General features: G+C 45.6%; 1 protein-coding gene across 1 annotated transcript in view; it reads right to left on the bottom strand.

Moving 5' to 3' along the window:
• Positions 1 to 5437: 5437 nt before the first annotated feature.
• olfml3b (olfactomedin-like 3b) overlaps positions 5438 to 18401 on the bottom strand; it is a 28182-nt gene continuing 15218 nt past the window's right edge. Inside the window, 5 exon segments of the mRNA XM_083789293.1 lie at positions 5438 to 5805; positions 14702 to 14910; positions 15612 to 15767; positions 18021 to 18166; positions 18169 to 18225. Of these exon segments, the coding sequence (XP_083645419.1) occupies positions 5577 to 5805; positions 14702 to 14910; positions 15612 to 15767; positions 18021 to 18166; positions 18169 to 18225 (797 nt within the window). The 3' untranslated portion in view covers positions 5438 to 5576.

Genomic DNA, 18401 nt, shown 5'->3' with positions numbered 1-18401 from the left:
GAGCCAATAGGATCAATAGAACAGTTCAGACAGACTTACATTCAACGCAGAGCCAATAGGATCAATAGAACAGTTCAGACAGACTTACATTCAACGCAGAGCCAATAGGATCAATAGAACAGTTCAGACAGACTTACATTCAACGCAGAGCCAATAGGATCAATAGAACAGTTCAGACAGACTTACATTCAACGCAGAGCCAATAGGATCAATAGAACAGTTCAGACAGACTTACATTCAACGCAGAGCCAATAGGATCAATAGTTCAGACAGACTTACATTCAACGCAGAGCCAATAGGATCAATAGTTCAGACAGACTTACATTCAACGCAGAGCCAATAGGATCAATAGTTCAGACAGACTTACATTCAACGCAGAGCCAATAGGATCAATAGAACAGTTCAGGATCAATATAGGATCAATCCGACAGGTCAGTCTGTCCGGGAGCGTCTGTGCAGACACACACATCTCTCTTCTTGTCCAGCGCAGGACGGTTCATTTGCATATGTTTTGCATATTCCAGACCTCAGTAATACTCTGTCCAATCAGTGGCCCTCATACACAACCCTCCCCGAGCAGGATTTACTCTATGCAAATTATTGGGGTCACGGTGGCACAGTTGGTAGTGCTGTCGCCTCACAGCTATAGAAGGTCCTGGGTTCGATTCCCGCTCGGGACGCTGTGGGCACTGGCGCCGTGTTCCCTCCTCCGTGTCATCATCATATTCTCCATTGTTCTGTAAAGCACTTTGAGCTGCATTTCATGTCATGAAAGGTGCTATACAAATAAAGTTTTATTATTGTCTCCACCAGGCCGAAGGCATGGGGAGAGAGTATGTTTTGCACTCCGTCCGTCCGCGTGTCCGTCCGTGTGTGTGTCCGTCCGTTAGCAGCTAATCTCGGCCACCGTTAACCCGGTCGATGCCACATTTTGCACACACACTCCCTGGATGCCAACGATGAACCTCTGCCCCAAACCTTCCAGAACGGCCTGTTATAGCGCCACCAGGAGGCCGCTTTGTGCAAAACAAGTTTTTGCACAGCACACCTACAGATTTTGTCCACACATCACGCAAATTGGTACACAGTCTCTCTAGAGCCATTCAACCAAACCGGTCTTTCAGATTTCTCACACTCCATCCTGATTGGTTAAGATTGGCTTCCAAAGTTCACAGGAGTGCTCAGTTTCAAACAAAATGCTGCAAATCATGAACACATCGCGTGATTTCCGTGAAATTGTGCACCCACATTCCCACTAGGCCGAGGACAAAATGCCACATGAACAATTTCAACTCAACCTCAAGGTGGCGCTATAACTGGCCGAAAAGTGTTTTTACCTCTAACTGCACGGATCTGTGGATAACCTGGTGGAGACCTGTGCCCAGAAGGGCACTTTTTCTAGTTATTATTATTATTATCAGTGCCCATACCCGAAGGCGGGGTTGGCGAAAGGGCCTTTCTGTGTGGAGTTCTCCCCGTGTCCCCCTAGGGTAGGTACCCTCACATGTTCTCCCCGTGTCCCCCTAGGGTAGGTACCCTCACATGTTCCCCCCGTGTCCCCTAGGGTAGGTACCCTCACATGTTCTCCCTGTGTCCCCTAGGGTAGGTACCCTCACATGTTCTCCCCGTGTCCCCTAGGGTAGGTACCCTCACATGTTCTCCCCGTGTCCCCCTAGGGTAGGTACCCTCACATGTTCTCCCCGTGTCCCCCTAGGGTAGGTACCCTCACATGTTCTCCCTGTGTCCCCTAGGGTAGGTACCCTCACATGTTCTCCCCGTGTCCCCTAGGGTAGGTACCCTCACATGTTCCCCCCATGTCCCCTAGGGTAGGTACCCTCACATGTTCTCCCCGTGTCCCCTAGGGTAGGTACCCTCACATGTTCTCCCCGTGTCCCCCTAGGGTAGGTACCCTCACATGTTCTCCCTGTGTCCCCTAGGGTAGGTACCCTCACATGTTCTCCCCGTGTCCCCTAGGGTAGGTACCTTCACATGTTCTCCCCGTGTCCCCCTAGGGTAGGTACCCTCACATGTTCTCCCTGTGTCCCCTAGGGTAGGTACCCTCACATGTTCTCCCCGTGTCCCCTAGGGTAGGTACCCTCACATGTTCTCCGCGTGTCCCCTAGGGTAGGTACCCTCACATGTTCTCCCCGTGTCCCCTAGGGTAGGTACCCTCACATGTTCCCCCCATGTCCCCTAGGGTAGGTACCCTCACATGTTCTCCCCGTGTCCCCTAGGGTAGGTACCCTCACATGTTCTCCGCGTGTCCCCTAGGGTAGGTACCCTCACATGTTCTCCCCGTGTCCCCTAGGGTAGGTACCCTCACATGTTCCCCCCATGTCCCCTAGGGTAGGTACCCTCACATGTTCTCCCCGTGTCCCCTAGGGTAGGTACCCTCACATGTTCTCCCCGTGTCCCCCTAGGGTAGGTACCCTCACATGTTCTCCCTGTGTCCCCCTAGGGTAGGTACCCTCACATGTTCTCCCCGTGTCCCCTAGGGTAGGTACCCTCACATGTTCTCCCCGTGTCCCCCTAGGGTAGGTACCCTCACATGTTCTCCCTGTGTCCCCTAGGGTAGGTACCCTCACATGTTCTCCCTGTGTCCCCTAGGGTAGGTACCCTCACATGTTCTCCCCGTGTCCCCTAGGGTAGGTACCCTCACATGTTCTCCGCGTGTCCCCTAGGGTAGGTACCCTCACATGTTCTCCCCGTGTCCCCTAGGGTAGGTATACCCTCACATGTTCTCCCCGTGTCCCCTAGGGTAGATACCCTCACAAAAAAACATGCAGTAATCCTGGTCTCTAAACTGCCTCCCCCTGGCCAGCCGGGGCGCCTGATGGAGGGGAAAGGAACTGGTTGGAATAACGTGTTCCTTCCACGTGCTACGTCCAACCAGGGAAAATATTTCAAAAAAGCAAATGATTTTCCTATAGAGTGTCGCAGCCCCGCCCCCTACCAGGGCCCAGGAAATTATTCCCCGTTTCAAAAAGTACATGTTTGCTTTATAAGAATAATGAAATATATATTCAAAGATTAATTCATATCTGCTATTTTTTAATAGCCAAAGTATAAAATGATGGTTATAGCTCACATTTAAAATGACAGATTTCTCAGTTTGAATGGGCTAAAGAACAGTTTCAAATGGTAAGAATGAATGAAGGGGATTTATTTCAGTGTTGTTTTCGTCGACTAAAACTAAGACGAAAAATGTTCGTCGACTACCTTTTTTCACTGACTAAAACTAAATAAAAACGAATCTATGATGACTAAAACTAAGACTAAATATACTGACAATTCCGTCAACAAATAAAAACTAGACTAAAATGTTAGGAAGGGACTAGTGGACAAGAGATCCAGTTTCATGCTGGGTTGCATGTTGAAAATAGCAGATCTACAATCTCACAACGCGTCGCAGCACGACGCGTTGTGAGATTGTAGATCTGCTATTTTCAACATGCAACCAAAGTGTCAAATATGTCATTACAACGACATCAAGGCCTGTCAAAACACATTTTAGTCGACTAAATCACCTGTAGATTTAGTCGACTAAAATCTCATGACATTTAGTCGACTAAAACTAGACAAACACTAATACATTCCAGGTGACTAAAATGTGACTAAGACTAAGTGAAAACTATTCAGGAGACTATGACTAAAACTAAAATAGAAATTTGCTGCCAAAAACAACACTGAGACTAATATAACTAAGTCAATGATTCTTAGTTATATTGTGCTCTGGGTTTGTTTGTGTAAACAAAGTGGAGTAGCTTTTTACAATGACAGTATTACTATAATAATAACATACAGTAAACATAAGAAGAGGCACTGAATGCATGTCTCATGGTGTGTTATATTTATTCAGACACAGATATTTCTACATATTATGGTCACCTTAGAGCAGGGTTCCCCAATTCATTTTCCTCAAGGGCCATATTTTGACTAGCGTACCAGGCTGGGGGCAGAGTCGGCACGCGCAAGGTCGAGGTCTTGCCCTGAAAATTCATTTTCAGGGCAAGACCCCATTTGAAAAGGATGCCCAGTTTGACATGCATAGGCTACTGACCCCCATTTAATGCCTTTTATATCTGGGACCCTTAAAAATTAAAAATAAAAAAATAAAAAATAAATCTTTTTTTTTTTGGGAAATTCAAGGGCCACAAGGGGGCGCTCTGTGGGCCGCAAATGGCCCGCGGGCCGCCTATTGGGGAACCCTGCCTTAGAGTAAATTAACAACTACAAGTTATATGTTGTCTTCCTTTCACTGCTCCAGAGAAACATAAGACTTAAACAACATAACAGTTACAGTATACAGCGTAGTACAGTATATTGGAAACAAAGCTGTTTATTTGGGTTTATTTGAGAGAATTAATACACACACACATTATGGGAGAGAATTAATACACACACAATATCTGTGAATATCAAGAGTATACAGTGTAGTGGTGCATCATGGGTAGTGTAGTGTAGTGTAGTGGTGCATCATGGGTAGTGTAGTGTAGTGTAGTGGTGCATCATGGGTAGTGTAGTATTCTTACACCACAAGCTCACAGCGGGTCACTTTGCTTCACGCAGCATTAGGAGCTTGTAGATCAGCTATTTTCATGCTTCTACATTTTTCTTTAAATGTATACAGATTTTTGTGTTCTTGTGAAATTCTTGTGAAAAATAGCATTTTTTAAGGGGAAAATAATATAATAATATAATAAAAAGAAGCAGTGATGTACAGGCTTTGATGAGTAATTAGAACAATTAGACACAGTAGGCCTAACGTAGTTCCACAGTCAGTTACAGTAGGCCTAACGTAGTTCCACAGTCAGTTACAGTAGGCCTAACGTAGTTCCACAGTCAGTTACAGTAGGCCTAACGTAGTTCCTAACGTAGTTCCACAGTAGGCCTAACGTAGTTCCACAGTCGGTTCTAAAATCTAAACAGATAATTATGATAAGTTCCAGCTTTACAGCTTGACCAGAAAGCAATGATTACAAATAAATGGTCCTGCCATTGAAACTCATGTCTGATTATTATTATTATTATTATTATTACCAACTTAAAGGGATTGTGACATTAAAAACAAGGTTTTGGAATTGTTCTTGTTTTTTTTAGGTTTTCTAATCTCAATTGCACCCAAAAAACATGAACTTTTAACATTCAGTAGATTTTCTGTGATCTGGGGTTTTCTGGCTCAAACAGGTGCTCTGATTTGCCGGCAGTAAGTGATGTAAGACCCTGCAAATCCAGTGTAGTGGTGCATCATGGGTAGTGTAGTGTAGTGTAGTGGTGCATCATGGGTAGTGTAGTGTAGTGTGGTGGTGCATCATGGGTAGTGTAGTGTAGTGGTGCACCATGGGTAGTGTAGTGTAGTGGTGCATCATGGGTAGTGTAGTGTAGTGTGGTGGTGCATCATGGGTAGTGTAGTGTAGTGGTGCATCATGGGTAGTGTAGTTCAGACCTCCAGCTTGTGTTTGAGGAGCAGCTTGTAGAGGATCTGATAGTGTAGTGTAGTGGTGCATCATGGGTAGTGTAGTGTAGTGGCGCATCATGGGTAGGGTAGTGTAGTGGTGCATCATGGGTAGTGTAGTTCAGACCTCCAGCTTGTGTTTGAGCAGCAGCTTGTAGAGGATCTGGTAGCCGTCGTGGTCCCAGGCGTAGAGCAGCTGTTCCCCGGGGTTGTACTTGATGCTGGCGTGGGAGCCGTAGCGTTTGGGGAAGTACGCCAGCGGGGCGTCGTCGGTGCTCACCAGACCGCTGACGTCAAACACACACTGGACCCGCGAGCGGCCCGGCTGGGCCGTGTTGTACACCACATACCTGTACAGTACAGTACAGTACAGTACAGTACATTAACCTATCCACATAACACACACGCTATCTATCTATACACCACATACCAGTACAGTACAGTACAGTACAGTACAGTACAGTACAGTACAGTACAGTACAGTACAGTACAGTACAGTACAGTACAGTACAGTACAGTACAGTACAGTACAGTAACCTATCCACATAACACACACTGGACCCGCTATCTATCTATACACCACATACCACCATACATATCACAGTGGATGTCCTCCAACCACCTCAAGCTGAACCCAGACAAGACTGAGCTTCTCTTCTTCCCAGCTAAGTCCTGCCCTATGCGGGAGCTAACTATCTCCGTAGACAACGCCCTGGTAACGTCTGTCCCAACAGCCAGGAATCTTGGTGTTGTCCTGGACAGTCAGCTCTCGTTCAAAGCTCACATCACAGCTGTCACTCGATCATGTAGGTTCACACTCTATAACATACGACGAATTAGACCGTTCCTCACCCAGGAATCAGCCCAGCTCCTAATCCAGACAACAGTCTTGTCAAAACTCGACTATTGTAACTCCCTCCTTACTGGCCTACCAGCATGTGCACTTAAGCCTCTCCAGCTGATCCAAAATGCAGCAGCTCGCTTGGTCTTCAACCAGCCAAAATTCTCACATGTCTCCCCCCTGCTCCGCTCCCTCCACTGGCTCCCGGTCGCTGCCCGCACAGAATACAAAACTCTGATGCTGGCATTCAAGGCAACCAAAGGCATGGCTCCCCCATATCTTACAAGTATGATTGAACCCTACAAACCCTCCCGCGCACTCAGATCAGCCAACGCAGGGAAACTGGAAGTACCCTCACTAAAAACGCCAGGACAACGCTCCACACGTCCCAAACTCTTCTCCCTTCTGGCTCCAAAACTGTGGAATGCACTTCCCATTGCAGTCAGAACTGCAGCATCACTCCCAATCTTCCGCCGTAGCCTGAAAACCCACCTTTTCAGACTCCATCATGGCCCATAGCACTTACCCTAACCCCTTAGATAGAATTTCTGTTGGCTTAGATAGCATTTGACTTAGACTTATAGCATGTTATGTAGACAGCACTATAATTGTATTGTATATAGTCATAGCACGCCATAGTACATATGTATAGCATAGTAGTGAATATGTATAGTTTATTATGTATAGTGTATGTATAGTTTCATCATATAGATATTCCACTGTTACCTTCTTAGCTTACGCATGTTTCATGATAAATGCTTTTATGTGATGTATTCCCATGCTTTTGTTCTTGCCTAAATGTAAGTCGCTCTGGATTAAGAGCGTCTGCTAAATGCCTAAATTGTAAATTGTAAATTGATACCTGTACAGTACAGTACAGTACAGTACAGTACAGTACAGTACAGTACAGTACAGTACAGTAACCTATCCACATAACACACACTGGACCCGCTATCTATCTATACACCACATACCTGTACAGTACAGTACAGTACAGTACAGTACAGTACAGTACAGTACAGTACAGTACAGTACAGTACAGTACAGTACAGTACAGTACATTAACCTATCCACATAACACACACTGGACCCGCTATCTATCTATACACCACATACCTGTACAGTACAGTACAGTACAGTACAGTACAGTACAGTACAGTACAGTACAGTACAGTACAGTACAGTACAGTACAGTACAGTACAGTACAGTACATTAACCTACCCACATAACACACACTGGACCCGCTATCTATCTATACACCACATACCTGTACAGTACAGTACAGTACAGTACAGTACAGTACAGTACAGTACAGTACAGTACAGTACAGTACAGTACAGTACAGTACAGTACAGTACATTAACCTATCCACATAACACACACTGGACCCGCTATCTATCTATACACCACATACCTGTACAGTACAGTACAGTACAGTACAGTACAGTACAGTACAGTACAGTACAGTACAGTACAGTACAGTACAGTACAGTACAGTACAGTACAGTACAGTACAGTAACCTATCCACATAACACACACTGGACCCGCTATCTATCTATACACCACATACCTGTACAGTACAGTACAGTACAGTACAGTACAGTACAGTACAGTACAGTACAGTACAGTACAGTACAGTACAGTACAGTACAGTACAGTACAGTACAGTACAGTACAGTACAGTACAGTACATTAACCTACCCACATAACACACACTGGACCCGCTATCTATCTATACACCACATACCTGTACAGTACAGTACAGTACAGTACAGTACAGTACAGTACAGTACAGTACAGTACAGTACAGTACAGTACAGTACAGTACAGTACAGTACAGTACAGTACAGTACAGTACATTAACCTACCCACATAACACACACGCTATCTATCTATACACCACATACCTGTACAGTACAGTACAGTACAGTACAGTACAGTACAGTACAGTACAGTACAGTACAGTACAGTACAGTACAGTACAGTACAGTACAGTACAGTACGGTAACCTATCCACATAACACACACGCTATCTATCTATACACCACATACCTGTACAGTACAGTACAGTACAGTACAGTACAGTACAGTACAGTACAGTACAGTACAGTACAGTACAGTACAGTACAGTACAGTACAGTACAGTACAGTACATTACAGTAACCTATCCACATAACACACACTGGACCCGCTATCTATCTATACACCACATACCTGTACAGTACAGTACAGTACAGTACAGTACAGTACAGTACAGTACAGTACAGTACAGTACAGTACAGTACAGTACAGTACAGTACAGTACAGTACATTAACCTATCCACATAACACACACTGGACCCGCTATCTATCTATACACCACATACCTGTACAGTACAGTACAGTACAGTACAGTACAGTACAGTACAGTACAGTACAGTACAGTACAGTACAGTACAGTACAGTACAGTACAGTACATTAACCTATCCACATAACACACACTGGACCCGCTATCTATCTATACACCACATACCTGTACAGTACAGTACAGTACAGTACAGTACAGTACAGTACAGTACAGTACAGTACAGTACAGTACAGTACAGTACAGTACAGTACAGTACAGTACAGTACAGTACATTAACCTATCCACATAACACACACTGGACCCGCTATCTATCTATACACCACATACCTGTACAGTACAGTACAGTACAGTACAGTACAGTACAGTACAGTACAGTACAGTACAGTACAGTACAGTACAGTACAGTACAGTACAGTACAGTACATTAACCTACCCACATAACACACACTGGACCCGCTATCTATCTATACACCACATACCTGTACAGTACAGTACAGTACAGTACAGTACAGTACAGTACAGTACAGTACAGTACAGTACAGTACAGTACAGTACAGTACAGTACAGTACAGTACATTAACCTACCCACATAACACACACTGGACCCGCTATCTATCTATACACCACATACCTGTACAGTACAGTACAGTACAGTACAGTACAGTACAGTACAGTACAGTACAGTACAGTACAGTACAGTACAGTACAGTACAGTACAGTACATTAACCTATCCACATAACACACACGCTATCTATCTATACACCACATACCTGTACAGTACAGTACAGTACAGTACAGTACAGTACAGTACAGTACAGTACAGTACAGTACAGTACAGTACAGTACAGTACAGTACAGTACAGTACAGTACATTACAGTAACCTATCCACATAACACACACTGGACCCGCTATCTATCTATACACCACATACCTGTACAGTACAGTACAGTACAGTACAGTACAGTACAGTACAGTACAGTACAGTACAGTACAGTACAGTACAGTACAGTACAGTACAGTACAGTACAGTACATTAACCTACCCACATAACACACACTGGACCCGCTATCTATCTATACACCACATACCTGTACAGTACAGTACAGTACAGTACAGTACAGTACAGTACAGTACAGTACAGTACAGTACAGTACAGTACAGTACAGTACAGTACAGTACAGTACAGTACAGTACAGTACAGTACAGTACATTAACCTATCCACATAACACACACTGGACCCGCTATCTATCTATACACCACATACCTGTACAGTACAGTACAGTACAGTACAGTACAGTACAGTACAGTACAGTACAGTACAGTACAGTACAGTACAGTACAGTACAGTACAGTACAGTACAGTACAGTACATTAACCTATCCACATAACACACACTGGACCCGCTATCTATCTATACACCACATACCTGTACAGTACAGTACAGTACAGTACAGTACAGTACAGTACAGTACAGTACAGTACATTAACCTACCCACATAACACACACTGGACCCGCTATCTATCTATACACCACATACCTGTACAGTACAGTACAGTACAGTACAGTACAGTACAGTACAGTACAGTACAGTACAGTACAGTACAGTACAGTACATTAACCTACCCACATAACACACACTGGACCCGCTATCTATCTATACACCACATACCTGTACAGTACAGTACAGTACAGTACAGTACAGTACAGTACAGTACAGTACAGTACAGTACAGTACAGTACAGTACAGTACAGTACAGTACAGTACAGTACAGTACAGTAACCTATCCACATAACACACACTGGACCCGCTATCTATCTATACACCACATACCTGTACAGTACAGTACAGTACAGTACAGTACAGTACAGTACAGTACAGTACAGTACAGTACAGTACAGTACAGTACAGTACAGTACAGTACAGTACAGTACATTAACCTATCCACATAACACACACTGGACCCGCTATCTATCTATACACCACATACCTGTACAGTACAGTACAGTACAGTACAGTACAGTACAGTACAGTACAGTACAGTACAGTACAGTACAGTACAGTACAGTACAGTACAGTACAGTACAGTACAGTACAGTACATTAACCTACCCACATAACACACACTGGACCCGCTATCTATCTATACACCACATACCTGTACAGTACAGTACAGTACAGTACAGTACAGTACAGTACAGTACAGTACAGTACAGTACAGTACAGTACAGTACAGTACATTAACCTACCCACATAACACACACGCTATCTATCTATACACCACATACCTGTACAGTACAGTACAGTACAGTACAGTACAGTACAGTACAGTACAGTACAGTACAGTACAGTACAGTACAGTACAGTACAGTACAGTACAGTACAGTACAGTAACCTATCCACATAACACACACGCTATCTATCTATACACCACATACCTGTACAGTACAGTACAGTACAGTACAGTACAGTACAGTACAGTACAGTACAGTACAGTACAGTACAGTACAGTACAGTACAGTACAGTACAGTACAGTACAGTACAGTACAGTACAGTACAGTACAGTACAGTACAGTAACCTATCCACATAACACACACTGGACCCGCTATCTATCTATACACCACATACCTGTACAGTACAGTACAGTACAGTACAGTACAGTACAGTACAGTACAGTACAGTACAGTACAGTACAGTACAGTACAGTACAGTACAGTACAGTACAGTACAGTAACCTATCCACATAACACACACGCTATCTATCTATACACCACATACCTGTACAGTACAGTACAGTACAGTACAGTACAGTACAGTACAGTACAGTACAGTACAGTACAGTACAGTACAGCAACCTATCCACATAACACACACTGGACCCGCTATCTATCTATACACCACATACCTGTACAGTACAGTACAGTACAGTACAGTACAGTACAGTACAGTACAGTACAGTACAGTACAGTACAGTACAGTACAGTACAGTACAGTACAGTACAGTACAGTACAGTAACCTATCCACATAACACACACTGGACCCGCTATCTATCTATACACCACATACCTGTACAGTACAGTACAGTACAGTACAGTACAGTACAGTACAGTACAGTACAGTACAGTACAGTACAGTACATTAACCTACCCACATAACACACACTGGACCCGCTATCTATCTATACACCACATACCTGTACAGTACAGTACAGTACAGTACAGTACAGTACAGTACAGTACAGTACAGTACAGTACAGTACAGTACAGTACAGTACAGTACAGTACAGTACAGTACAGTAACCTATCCACATAACACACACTGGACCCGCTATCTATCTATACACCACATACCTGTACAGTACAGTACAGTACAGTACAGTACAGTACAGTACAGTACAGTACAGTACAGTACAGTACAGTACAGTACAGTACAGTACAGTACAGTACAGTACAGTACAGTACAGTACAGTACAGTACAGTACAGTACAGTACATTAACCTATCCACATAACACACACTGGACCCGCTATCTATCTATACACCACATACCTGTACAGTACAGTACAGTACAGTACAGTACAGTACAGTACAGTACAGTACAGTACAGTACAGTACAGTACAGTACAGTACATTAACCTACCCACATAACACACACTGGACCCGCTATCTATCTATACACCACATACCTGTACAGTACAGTACAGTACAGTACAGTACAGTACAGTACAGTACAGTACAGTACAGTACAGTACAGTACAGTACAGTACAGTACAGTACAGTACAGTACATTAACCTACCCACATAACACACACGCTATCTATCTATACACCACATACCTGTACAGTACAGTACAGTACAGTACAGTACAGTACAGTACAGTACAGTACAGTACAGTACAGTACAGTACAGTACAGTACAGTACAGTACAGTACAGTAACCTATCCACATAACACACACGCTATCTATCTATACACCACATACCTGTACAGTACAGTACAGTACAGTACAGTACAGTACAGTACAGTACAGTACAGTACAGTACAGTACAGTACAGTACAGTACAGTACAGTACAGTACAGTACAGTACAGTACAGTACAGTACAGTAACCTATCCACATAACACACACTGGACCCGCTATCTATCTATACACCACATACCTGTACAGTACAGTACAGTACAGTACAGTACAGTACAGTACAGTACAGTACAGTACAGTACAGTACAGTACAGTACAGTACAGTACAGTACAGTACAGTAACCTATCCACATAACACACACGCTATCTATCTATACACCACATACCTGTACAGTACAGTACAGTACAGTACAGTACAGTACAGTACAGTACAGTACAGTACAGTACAGTACAGCAACCTATCCACATAACACACACTGGACCCGCTATCTATCTATACACCACATACCTGTACAGTACAGTACAGTACAGTACAGTACAGTACAGTACAGTACAGTACAGTACAGTACAGTACAGTACAGTACAGTACAGTACAGTACAGTACATTAACCTACCCACATAACACACACTGGACCCGCTATCTATCTATACACCACATACCTGTACAGTACAGTACAGTACAGTACAGTACAGTACAGTACAGTACAGTACAGTACAGTACAGTACAGTACAGTAACCTATCCACATAACACACACTGGACCCGCTATCTATCTATACACCACATACCTGTACAGTACAGTACAGTACAGTACAGTACAGTACAGTACAGTACAGTACAGTACAGTACAGTACAGTACAGTACAGTACAGTACAGTACAGTACAGTACAGTACAGTACATTAACCTATCCACATAACACACACTGGACCCGCTATCTATCTATACACCACATACCTGTACAGTACAGTACAGTACAGTACAGTACAGTACAGTACAGTACAGTACAGTACAGTACAGTACAGTACAGTACAGTACAGTACATTACAGTAACCTATCCACATAACACACACTGGACCCGCTATCTATCTATACACCACATACCTGTACAGTACAGTACAGTACAGTACAGTACAGTACAGTACAGTACAGTACAGTACAGTACAGTACAGTACAGTACAGTACAGTACAGTACAGTACATTAACCTACCCACATAACACACACTGGACCCGCTATCTATCTATACACCACATACCTGTACAGTACAGTACAGTACAGTACAGTACAGTACAGTACAGTACAGTACAGTACAGTACAGTACATTAACCTACCCACATAACACACACTGGACCCGCTATCTATCTATACACCACATACCTGTTATTATCATTTATAGAGTATTATTACATTTATAGATAGATAGAAGAGTATTATTACATTTATAGATAGAAGAGTATTATTACATTTATAGATAGAAGAGTATTATTACATTTATAGATAGATATAGAGTATTATTACATTTATAGATAGATAGAAGAGTATTATTACATTTATAGATAGATATAGAGTATTATTACATTTATAGATAGATATAGAGTATTATTACATTTATAGATAGATATAGAGTATTATTACATTTATAGATAGATAGAAGAGTATTATTACATTTATAGATAGATATAGAGTATTATTACATTTATAGATAGATAGAAGAGTATTATTACATTTATAGATAGAAGAGTATTATTACATTTATAGATAGATATAGAGTATTATTACATTTATAGATAGATATAGAGTATTATTACATTTATAGATAGATAGAAGAGTATTATTACATTTATAGATAGATATAGAGTATTATTACATTTATAGATAGATAGAAGAGTATTATTACATTTATAGATAGATATAGAGTATTATTACATTTATAGATAGATATAGAGTATTATTACATTTATAGATAGATATAGAGTATTATTATTATTATCATGTATAGATAAATATAGAGCATTACATTTATAGATAGATAGAAGAGTATTATTAGATAAATAGAGTAGTGTAGTGTAGTGTAGTGGTGCATCATGGGTAGTGTAGTGTAGTGTAGTGGTGCATCATGGGTAGTGTAGTATTCTTACAGCGTGCCACAGATGAGGAAGGCGGCCTCGGCGTTGTCCCGTGGACAGGCCGTGTCCCAGGTCTGCTCCGTGTCCAGCGTGCTGGCGTCCATCTTGGCCAGCGAGATGTGCCGGTCGTTCTGCGTGGCGTAGATCGCCCACAGACCCTCCTCGTCCACCGCCAGGTCCACCAGGGTCTCTGGGTTCAGGCTGTACACCGCCACCTGATCCTATTGGTCAGTCAGTTAGTATACACCTGATCCTATTGGTCAATCAATCAGTTAGTATACACCTGCTCCTATTGGTCAATCAATCAGTTAGTATACACCTGCTCCTATTGGTCAATCAATCAGTTAGTATAGACTACAAACACCTGCTCCTATTTCTCAATCAGTTATGTAGTGTAGTGTAGTGTAGTGGTGCATCATGGGTAGTGTAGTGGTGCATCATGGGTAGTTTAGTGCAGTGGTGTATCATGGGTAGTGTAGTGTAGTGCAGTGTAGTGGTGCATCATGGGTAGTGTAGTGTAGTGCAGTGTAGTGGTGCATCATGGGTAGTGTAGTGTAGTGCAGTGTAGTGGTGTATCATGGGTAGTGTAGTGTAGTGGTGCATCTTGGGTAGTGTAGTGTAGTGGTGCATCATCGGTAGTGTAGTGTAGTGGTGCATCTTGGGTAGTGTAGTGTAGTGGTGCATCATGGGTAGTGTAGTGTAGTGCAGTGTAGTGGTGCATCATGGGTAGTGTAGTGTAGTGGTGCATCATGGGTAGTGTAGTGGTGCATCATGGGTAGTGTAGTGTAGTGGTGCATCTTGGGTAGTGTAGTGTAGTGGTGCATCTTGGGTAGTGCAGTGTAGTGGTGCATCATGGGTAGTGTAGTGGTGCATCATGGGTAGTGTGGTGCAGTGGTGCATCATGGGTAGTGTAGTGCTGTACCTGCAGGGGGAACACCACAGTGTCCACCACAGAGCTGTTCCTCAGGTCGTATCTCACCACCATGGGGGGCGTGGCCTCCTCCTGCTTCACGTAGTAGGCGTGGTTCTGGTAGACCACATGACCCGTCCCCCGCCAGGACCACGGCAGACGGCGGACCTTTTTGTTAGAGAGGACATGTTAGAGAGGACATGTTAGAGAGGACAGGGGAGGACAGAGGAGGACAGGGGAGGACAGGGGACATGTTAGAGAGGACAGGGGAGGACAGGGGAGGACAGGGGAGGACAGGGGAGGACAGGGGACATGTTAGAGAGGACATGTTAGAGAGGACAGGGGAGGACAGAGGAGGACAGGGGAGGACAGGGGACATGTTAGAGAGGACAGGGGAGGACAGGGGAGGACAGGGGAGGACAGGGGACATGTTAGAGAGGACATGTTAGAGAGGACAGGGGAGGACAGGGGACATGTTAGAGAGGACATGTTAGAGAGGACAGGGGAGGACAGGGGAGGACAGGGGAGGACAGGGGAGGACAGGGGACATGTTAGAGAGGACATGTAGAGAGGACAGGGGAGGACAGGGGAGGACAGGGGAGGACAGGGGAGGACAGGGGACATGTTAGAGAGGACAGGGGAGGACAGGGGAGGACAGGGGAGGACAGGGGACATGTTAGAGAGGACAGGGGAGGACAGGGAGGACAGGGGAGGACAGGGGACATGTTAGAGAGGACATGTAGAGAGGACAGGGGAGGACAGGGGAGGACAGGGGAGGACAGGGGACATGTTAGAGAGGACAGGGGAGGACAGGGGAGGACAGGGGAGGACAGGGGACATGTTAGAGAGGACAGGGAGGACAGGGGAGGACAGGGGAGGACAGGGGACATGTTAGAGAGGACAGGGGAGGACAGGGGAGGACAGGGGAGGACAGGGGACATGTTAGAGAGGACATGTTAGAGAGGACAGGGGAGGACAGGGGAGGACAGGGGACATGTAGAGAGGACAGGGGAGGACAGGGGAGGACAGGGGACATGTTAGAGAGGACATGTTAGAGAGGACAGGGGAGGACAGGGGAGGACAGGGGACATGTTAGAGAGGACAGGGAGGACAGGGGAGGACAGGGGACATGTTAGAGAGGACAGGGGAGGACAGGGGAGGACAGGGGACATGTTAGAGAGGACATGGGAGGACAGGGGAGGACAGGGGACATGTTAGAGAGGACAGGGGAGGACAGGGAGGACAGGGGACATGTTAGAGAGGACAGGGAGGACAGGGGAGGACAGGGGACATGTTAGAGAGGACAGGGGAGGACAGGGGAGGACAGGGGAGGACAGGGAGGACAGGGGACATGTTAGAGAGGACATGTTAGAGAGGACATGTAGAGAGGACAGGGGAGGACAGGGGACATGTTAGAGAGGACAGGGAGGACAGGGAGGACAGGGGACATGTTAGAGAGGACAGGGGAGGACAGGGGAGGACAGGGGACATGTTAGAGAGGACATGGAGGACAGGGAGGACAGGGAGGACAGGGGAGGACAGGGGAGGACAGGGGACATGTTAGAGAGGACAGGGGAGGACAGGGGACATGTTAGAGAGGACAGGGAGGACAGGGGAGGACAGGGGACATGTTAGAGGACATGTAGAGAGGACAGGGGAGGACAGGGAGGACAGGGGAGGACAGGGGACATGTTAGAGAGGACATGTTAGAGAGGACAGGGGAGGACAGGGGAGGACAGGGGACATGTTAGAGAGGACAGGGGAGGACAGGGGAGGACAGGGGACATGTTAGAGAGGACAGGGGAGGACAGGGGACATGTTAGAGAGGACAGGGGAGGACAGGGGAGGACAGGGGACATGTTAGAGAGGACAGGGGAGGACAGGGGAGGACAGGGGACATGTTAGAGAGGACAGGGGAGGACAGGGGAGGACAGGGGAGGACAGGGGAGGACAGGGGAGGACAGGGGACATGTTAGAGAAGACATGTTAGAGAGGACAGGGGAGGACAGGGGACATGTTAGAGAGGACCTTATGGCACGCGACGTAGAGGCAGGAGCTGAAAGCCTCTATAAGAGGGCACAGTATACAGGCGGTTCCCCCTGTGATGTCATACAGGTCTCACCTTGGCCCGGGCGGTTCCCCCTGTGATGTCACAAAGGTCTCACCTGGGCCCGGGCGGTTCCCCCTGTGATGTCATACAGGTCTCACCTGGGCCTGGGCGGTTCCCCCTGTGATGTCATACAGGTCTCACCTGGGCCTGGGCGGTTCCCCTGTGATGTCACACAGGTCTCACCTGGGCCTGGGCGGTTCCCCCTGTGATGTCACAAAGGTCTCACCTGGGCCCGGGCGGTTCCCCCTGTGATGTCACAAAGGTCTCACCTGGGCCTGGGCGGTTCCCCTGTGATGTCACAAAGGTCTCACCTGGGCCTGGGCGGTCCCCGGGGAGCTGGTGAAGGTCTGCACGGAGGAGAACTCGTAGATGGCGTCTCCGTGGGTGCCGTTGAAGACGAACACCTTCCCAGACGAGGAGCCTCTGGTCTGGACGTCTTTGGTCCACGAGCCCTTTGGCCTCCAAGACGCTTCAGGATCTTCATGGCTTTGATGCTGGAGATCATGTCCCTGCAGTCTGGAGAGGAGAGGGGAGGGGAGGGGAGTCAGTGTTAGTGCATGGAGAGGAGAGGAGAGGAGAGGAGAGGAGAGGAGAGGAGAGGAGAGGAGAGGAGAGGAGAGGAGAGGAGAGGAGAGGGGAGGGGAGGGGAGGGGAGGGGAGGGGAGTCAGTGTTAGTGGATGGAGAGGAGAGG

The sequence above is a fragment of the Protomyctophum parallelum genome, assembly GCF_964188405.1.
Source record: "Protomyctophum parallelum genome assembly, chromosome: 18".
NCBI lineage: Eukaryota > Metazoa > Chordata > Actinopteri > Myctophiformes > Myctophidae > Protomyctophum > Protomyctophum parallelum.
This window is presented reverse-complemented; position numbering and strand designations above follow the sequence as displayed.